An 8,359-nucleotide genomic window follows, 5' to 3' on the forward strand; every position below is an offset into this window, starting at 1 on the left:
AAGTTAGTATCATTCAAGAACAAAGAGTACTCTCTAGGAGTGTCAAATTCACAAAAGAAAGCTCAATTGTGTGTAACCCCCAGTCACTTGAGATCTCTCTATACCCAAATTTTGATTCCCTCGTGTACCGAGTGAGTTCCAGCAGAAGGATCATGAATCTCAAAACATGATCCTACAGATGAAACTCACTTGGTACACGGCCACATGGGTACACCAAAATTGTTCCAGCCGGAGGATCATGAATCTCAAAAACATGATCCTACAGATGAAACTCACTTGGTACATGGCAACATGGGTACACCAAAATTTGGGTACAGATGATCTTGGGCAACCCCCACTTGAGGTCAGTAAGATTCCCATGCATGGCGACATGAAATCTAAAGGCAGTGAAATGAAGCGGAATGTATGCCTGCCAGCAAACCCTGATTGGAAACCCCAGGTTCATGAGTGACCCAGATTAGAGATTAAAAAGCATTGCCTTCCCACAAAAAGTTGACATTTACATGGTTGAGGACATACAAGGATTTCACCTGACCCTCGTTGGATGTTGAAGAAAAGATTTATCAACCTACTGATTGGTTCCATCTCTATCTGTAGCAAACAAAAGACGACCATTTTGGAGCAGAGGAGCAGGAAACTGAGCGCGGCAATTGCCAATATGCGATTTGAGCCGGGGAATGTTAGGGTGTGCGCTTCTACATCGGTGGCAACGCAACTCCATCAACAAAATGTCTTCATCTTTCAATGTGGCTCGTCCAAACTTGTCGATTTCCTCCATTACATCGACAGAATCACGGAAGAAGGCACTATTAAAGGAGTTCCAGTGCTTCTTATTCTTGAGATGCTTTGAATCGTAGTCCTGACTGATTATGTGAAGGTGCAATTGTCGCATTGATGGGGCCTGCAAAAAAAGAGAGTTCAAAATTATATTCACAAAAACATCTTATTAGTTGTTTGTTCAAAATAAATTAATAAGAGAAGAACAGATTACTTCTAGCTACAAATTTAGGTTGCGTTTGGATTTATGGATTTGAAATGCAAGGATTTCGAAATCATTCAAGAAGTATACCTCCAATATAAATATGAGAGCTGTACTAGTGGATTTCAAGATCAAATTAAAGAACTTCATCATGGAGAGGTGGAATAACCAATTCGAAGTAGTACTTTGAAATTTTTCATGCTAAGGATAGTCCTTCTAGCTACAACGTCCTACTAAAAAGTAAAAACACATCTTCTACCTAACTTATGTTCTCTATATTTTCTCTATCCACCTAAAATAGCTAACTCTCCAACATTATTTGGATAGAAACGACACCAAACCCCTTAATGTGAAATCCATCCATACAACTGGAGCCTTGAAAGACAAGCAAATGCGCATTACCCAGCATACTACATGAGGGAAAGCCAAAAAAGAAAATACCAAAATTAAAAAAGGCACTGTCAACTAAACATTAACAAACCAGCTGGGGTAAGAGAACACACACCGAATGATATCCTAAGCGGAAAATTAACGTTTTATCTTCACTTAAGTACTTCTCAGCCCACTTCAAGCCCACATCATGCATTGTCCTTAGCAACTGAAGGTTTTCTTTCCTCACATCTGCAAGTCGGTCAAGACCTTCGTAACGTGCCAGCACCAATAGGTGCCTTTTTGCCTGCAGGGAGGAATGAAATTTTAATCTCCATTAAGCTCAAAACAAGAGAGAGAGAGAGAGAGAGAGAGAGAGAGAGAGAGAGAGAGAGAGAGAGAGAGAGAGAGAGAGAGAGAATTTACTTTTGGATAAAGATCATTTACTACAACAATATCGTCCGATATCTCCATCACATCATTCTTATGCTTCTCAGGATTAGTGGCAATGCGATAAAGAGATTGAGCCCATGCAACCCAGGCCTTAGACATACTTCCGTTCTTTTCATTTTGGGCATCGTCATTACCGTTGGTAGCACCAGTCTTGGAACAATGTTCTCCATGTAATCCCTTGTACTTTTTGTTTCTCTCGGATTCATAGACATCCTCTCTCTTGACCTTCTGATCAGCATTTGAAAATTGATTCTTACGAGGTATGTTGAAGTCAACTAGAGACACTAACTGAACGGACTCAAGTTTCCCAGTTGGTTCCTTAAAGAATGTTTCTTGGGACTTGACTATAGAAGCAAAACCTTCAAAAAGCGCCGAGTAAGCCTCACGAAGAACTTCACAACCTTTTTTATAGTCTTTGTTGAGAAAGTTTGGTCTTTTGGGGTTCATATTTGGTCCAAGAACATGTATGACATGGGTAACACCTTCTCTACAAAATAAGGGAGAAGTTGATGGAAGAGGCACAACCACAGCTTTTCCAGGAGCAAGTGATCCAGCTCGTTCCATAGTTGCAGTCTCTAGGGAGGTACCTGCTGCACTAAATATAGCAGCATTCACACCTCCACCCCCAGGCTTCAACCGCCTGCAAAGAGGTTATTTATCAGTTGATGTCTTAGTGAAGAAATATACAAAGAAAGTAATCAAGGAGATCAAAGCATAACGACTGCAGTTGGCAACAAAAGTAAGTGCTGCTGCAGATTGTGTGCCACGTAATGCTGTTGGATTACTTCTGTATATATGGAAATCAAGTGTAAAACACCATTGATGGACAATGAACGATAAGTCTATGCTCCAGAATTGCATCAGCATAGTTTGTACTAATCACAGAGATAAATATGCAGAAAAAGGTTCAGGACTTCGATGGATGAGACCAGTGAGGATGGTCCTGACTCCTGACTCCTGACTTCAATCTCTTAATATGTTTTGGTTCGAGACCATTCTGGTATAGAAACACTAATAATAGTTCAAAGGATTAAGGTGATGAATTTCAACGGAAACGGGCAGGGGGAGATCAGTGGCCAGTCACTAGTACAACATTTTTATAGGTTTTGGGTCGTGACAGTTCTCACTTCTGGTATAACCAAACATATGGGAAATAGAAGCGACCATAATGGTTATAAACTGTCATATCTTGTTATCCATTCAATAGCAGTATGCGTTCTTTGAATAACATAACTTGGATAACAAGATAACCGCTTGCTGAAGGTTGTGCATGTATAACTAAAGAACAGCGGGTAAAAGCTTACCAGTTAGCAGCATTAGCTACTACATTGCAGCGTAAACCACCTCCTGAGTAGAGCCGAGTAATATCTCCCACAAATGTCAGGAATTTTCCAGAATCTATGTTCTTTTCTCCAGCTTTAGCCCTAACCAAGGACAATATCTTTGATCCAGAGGACAAGTCTACCAAAACAAACCTAGCATTGCCAAGCTTAGACACAAACTCCAAAACTTTCTCAACAATAATATCGGATGCCTTCTCAAGGTCAAACTGAAAATCGGCTGTTGAAATGGATGGAAATGCCAAAGTTGGAACATTGTCAAAAGAAGAAGTGCTTTTGAGAGAACTGAATGCCAGATCTTCACCTCCTTTTACCTCTTCAACTCCTTTTATCTCCTCTCGTCCTATAGAGGAGGAATCATTTTCCTTATCAGTGGTAACAGAATCTTTCAAGCTATCTCCTTTAGAAACTGCATTAACAGGGGAGTCTACTTTTTTAAGGAACTTCATTATACCAAGTTGAACTTTGGCATCTGGGTTCTTCTGGCCGAAACTCCCAGATGGAAGGGTATTCTGCGGACCAAGCGCACTATATGTATCAATAGCAGCTTGAACATCACTTTCACTTTGGCAAAATGTGATCCTAGAAAACCCTTCGCTCAATTTAGGCAACTCCTTCTTTTGCAGCATTCTATTCACAACAGCAGCAGCTTTTCCACCTTGCAAATTTCCTTCGTGCCCCTCCCGCTTTACAGAGCGAGATATGCAAAGCTTGGCAGGAAGATCAAGTACCACAGCATGCATATCTACTTGGGGATTGCCAAGCTTCACGAAGTCTGCACGCTGTTCTCTATCAAGATTGCATCTATCAATGAATACACTTTTACCATCTTTCAATGCAGCTGCTGCACTTGTAAGGCACTGTGTTTTTGTCCCAGCTTTACCATTACCAATTGTGTCCTGTACGGTAATGTAAAGAGAGTTTTAAGTACTGTTTTTCCCTCTTCAGTTCATATAGCGAGTGTACTATTATACTATTATAAAAGAGCTGTGGCTGTGATCGAAGCCAACAATAAATGGATCACTTCTTGAAGAGGGCAAAATAACTCCTAATGTCCACCTGCACCTTAAGCTACTTACCTAAGTCGTTTTCAAAATCTAAGCCACATTCATAAATTAGAGTCATGAGCCGCACACATATTGCCCTCAAACTTCTATGTACTCAACGAGCTTCCACAAGTATAAATTGTTACCAAATTAAGGGAGACTCTAATCTTTACTCAAATTTCAGAAAGCTATTTTTCGCCTATTCAGTTTATAACTATGCTGTTGATGAAGCTTTTACTCAAATATACGCTTAAATTGAGCATTTGGAGTGCTTTATCTCGAATGAAGCTTTCGTTCAAATTTGAGTAAAAACATGGGTAAAGATAACAAACATCTATTGCAAAAGGATGATGGGGAGGTCTACTCACCCAACACATTACACAACCATATATACAACACACCTATGTGGCATCGTTTCGTTGGTGTATGGGTTTAAACAAAAGAATTACAAAGCATTTATTCACCAACAATAGAATGCAATACAGGCGTGATGTATAAATGGTTGTGTAATATCATATGTTGTGTTAATAGAATTCTACGGAGTGGAGTTCAGCATTTCATTCAACACCAGATGACCCATCTTAAAAATGAGAGAGAGAGAGAGAGAGAGAGAGAGAGAGAGAGAGAGAGAGAGAGAGAGAGAGAGAGAGAGAGAGAGAGAGAGAGAGAACCTGACAGATACGGACCCAGGGTCGGGTCGAGACCCGCTTGACGTGGTCGCAGAAGGTGGACTTGCCACTGCCGGGCGCACCCACCAGAATCACCACCACTGCATTCTTCTTCTCTTCTTCACCTATTTCAACAAAATAGCAACATTCCCATTACATACATACATATTCTTCGATACATACACGTAAATACATATATGCCTTGTAATTATAGGTATCTATCCAAAGATGGGAAGAACACAGCGACTGAAAACCCTAGAGAAGATGAAATGAGCGAGTAAGCGTACCGTTGGAGGAGGATTTGCCATCAACGTCCATTGATTTCAATTCCGTAATCTAGGGATTCGTTGCTTCAACGAACTGATTACTGAACTGGGTTTGGCATTGCATTTTAGGGTTCTTGGATCTTCAGAGTTCTTTGCTAGTGTTGAAACGGTTGAAGGCAGGGAAAGTGTTTGGTTACGCTCCTGAGGTCATCGGTGGAATTACCAATTGTCCAAACCACCCCCGAGGCTTCTAAACATATACGGATTGCTCCCCACCGCTGCCAGGAAGTTCGACCAAATCTATCGGACGTGATTGAATCCTAATTACAATGAACCACAATTTATTTTTGTAGTATAAGAAAAAGTTATTTTCGCACCTTTACAGTTTTTCACAGGCTACAAAAGGATTATGTGGTCAGATCTGATGATGTCGGACAGATTCAGTTGAATTTTCTAGTGGCTACATCATGAAATGGGGTAATTCGTTATACGAAAGAGGTTAATTTGTAGTTTCTTAAACATGAGGGGACAATCTATAATTTACAAAAATCTGCGGATAATTTTCCATTGATTTATCCAATTCCAATTGACAGGAATAGTATGCTTGATTAATCTGGTTGGTTTACCCAGAGGATTACTCTCCAATTCCACTTTTTCTCCGATGGATTTTTCTCATTTTTTGAGAAACCCTTTGAATGATTGTTGTGCCAACCCAATAGCAACGAAATGGTACATGAAAATGGATACATGAAAGTGTTTAGGAAATAGAATGGTCATACGGTTCTTTTTTACGTGTTGTGTCAGCACAATAGCAACGAAATAGATACGTAAATTTGAACCGTTCATTTTCTTTCCTGAACGCTTTCGACCCTCTTCGTTTTGGAATTTTGGATTTGGATTTGGATTTGGATATGTAGATAATGAGTGTAGAGAGAAATAAAGTAATAATTGAAAATATCGGTAATGATTGAAGAAAGATAGAAAGAAAAATGAGAGTAATGATTGGAAATAAGAATAATGAGTGGTGAAAGAAATAAAATAATTATTAGAATTCAAAATCCAAAATCCAAGCCCCTTGACCGAGCAATACCAATTGGAGTACCAATTGTAGTACCACCAATATCCTCCCTTGTGTTGGCAATATAACTTGGGTAGACTGTCTGCTTACAGCAACTGGGCAGTTTCTCGCACACGCACGCAAATAAGAAAGAAATGTTATTTAGCAATTAGCTTTAGAGCCAACACGAGAGGTTCTCCATATCAGCTGGTGTTATTGTGTAATGAGAATTTGAACATCCAATATGGACATTTACCATGCAAGTGCTGACATCGTCGACAGTAGCCGTATCACTAATACAAATATGCATCTCGATACGATTCAGAACCCTACCTTGCAGTCTCATTAGAAGGGGCCATTAACTCCCTGAAGAACAACTGCTTGCCCTTCTCCATCACCTCTGGTCAGGTGCTAATGTTTGGAAGTTCCAGTTTTTTTTGTGTTTTTTTTTTTTTTCAGGCTATGCAACTTTTAAGTCAAAAAGATGTAAGCTGAAGCAAAATTTTCCAAAAAAGAAGAAGATGGCTTGCTCCTAAACCTAAAATTTTCAAAAATTACAAGACCCCTTGCAAGTTTTGACAAACGTGGCAATGGTCATCATACATGTCATAGTCACACGCCAAGAGGCAGGGGCGGAACTATATAGAGGGGGAGTGGCACGGCCACTCTCGTTTCGTAAATAGTGTGCACAAATTATTCAAACAACTTAATTTATTTCTCAATTATAAACAACTTGAATGGTTAGGATCATAAACAAAACTCTCAATTATAACTTTCATTTAAAGACCATAGGACAATTGAAACAAGGCTTGTTTATAACAAAAGACAAAGATCATTATTGTGCTCACTTTACACTTATTTAACAGCGTTACCCTCGAATCTAAATCCTAGCTCTACCATTGCTAAGAGATATCGTGATGACTTGATTTTTACTACTCCGCTATGCAACATTAATAACTGCTCATAATGCATTTTCACAATTTTTCCATGACGAACACCATTTGCACACTTCGAAGTTAAACTCCACCAACAACTGTAGTCTGCAGCATTCTACCTTATGCTCATGAATCCCCTCAGATCAAATGACATATCTCCTCATTAAACTCCAAATCAAAATACAAGTTGGAAAAAGCGCTAATCATATGGATTCAACTCCACATTGGCAGAGCCGTCCTCAAAAAGGGGTGGCGCTGGGTTGTGGGTAATGGCACTTCTATTGATATATGGAGTGATCCTTGGCTTTTCCGCTCTCTGTCGTTCAAAGTTCTCAGTCCGCCTTCACCACCAGATTCTCCATGCCATCAGGCTTGTCTTGTCTCAGATCTTATCGATGGTGCCACCCATAGCTGGAATATCCCTCTTATTAATTCGCTATTCTCAGTTTTTATGAGGAATCGATTATTTCAATCCCCATTAGCTTGCAAGGAATTTGTGATAAAGGAGTATGGCATTTTTCTAGCAACGGTCTGTTCTCGGTGAAATCAACATACCATCTAGTGAAAATGAGCACTTCTCCATGCCACTCTTGCGAGCTGGGTGAACCAAGTTCAGGTAATCCAGCAGATCCTTTCTGGAAATCTCTATGGTCTTTTCCTATTCCGAATAAAATTAAGTTGTTTTTGTGGCGATGCTCCCATAATGCTGTAGCGGTCCTTGCTAATTTAAATCGGAAGAGCATTGATATTTCTCCATATTGTCCAAGGTGCCATTCCAAGTATGAAACTCTGGAACATATGCTTTTCCAATGTAAATTATCAAGGGACATGTGGTGTAAATCCCCTTTTGCTTCTGCTTTCTCTGATTCCTGGAATTCGATTCAATTTTTGGATTAGTGGTCTTGTCTCTCTCGTTCCCCTTCTTCGAATGTTTGTGATAATGACTAGTGATGCGCACGAGCGTTGCACATGGCGCACATGTGGCATGTCGACTATTTAAATCCTATGTTATTTACACAAAAACAAACCTGTAATGAAAGTTAAAAAATTTCCAAATAACAACGTAGATAGAAGTGCACTCAAAGGATTCGTTTTGCTCTAGATCACTCATGATCAGCAGAAGAACAAAAAGAACACACCAACGCCTAAATAGTTGCAATGCTTTGTTTCCTGTCAGCTAAGTATGGACCAGCCTTCTAATACTTTATATCGGTAATTTCTCAAACTTTTTGAAGGCATATTTACA

At 39.7% G+C, this 8,359-nt stretch overlaps 1 protein-coding gene across 2 annotated transcripts; it reads right to left on the reverse strand.

The window, feature by feature from the left end:
* Positions 1–457: 457 nt before the first annotated feature.
* On the reverse strand, positions 458–5,333 carry LOC131326051 (transcription factor bHLH140). Of its 2 annotated transcripts, none has more exons than XM_058358639.1 (6): positions 5,143–5,330; positions 4,859–4,980; positions 3,106–4,040; positions 1,775–2,441; positions 1,485–1,655; positions 458–901 (listed from the first exon to the last, which is right to left on the reverse strand). In XM_058358639.1, exons 1-6 carry the CDS (start codon positions 5,171–5,173, stop codon positions 569–571), a joined length of 2,259 nt encoding a protein of 752 aa, XP_058214622.1. In that variant the 5' UTR covers positions 5,174–5,330; the 3' UTR covers positions 458–568. The 2 variants fall into 2 exon arrangements, with proteins under 2 accessions (XP_058214622.1, XP_058214623.1); XM_058358640.1 differs by having other exon boundaries at positions 730–901; positions 1,495–1,655; positions 5,143–5,333.
* Positions 5,334–8,359: the final 3,026 nt, after the last annotated feature.

This window comes from Rhododendron vialii, chromosome 5a, assembly GCF_030253575.1.
Source record: "Rhododendron vialii isolate Sample 1 chromosome 5a, ASM3025357v1".
In the NCBI taxonomy this organism is placed as follows: domain Eukaryota; kingdom Viridiplantae; phylum Streptophyta; class Magnoliopsida; order Ericales; family Ericaceae; genus Rhododendron; species Rhododendron vialii.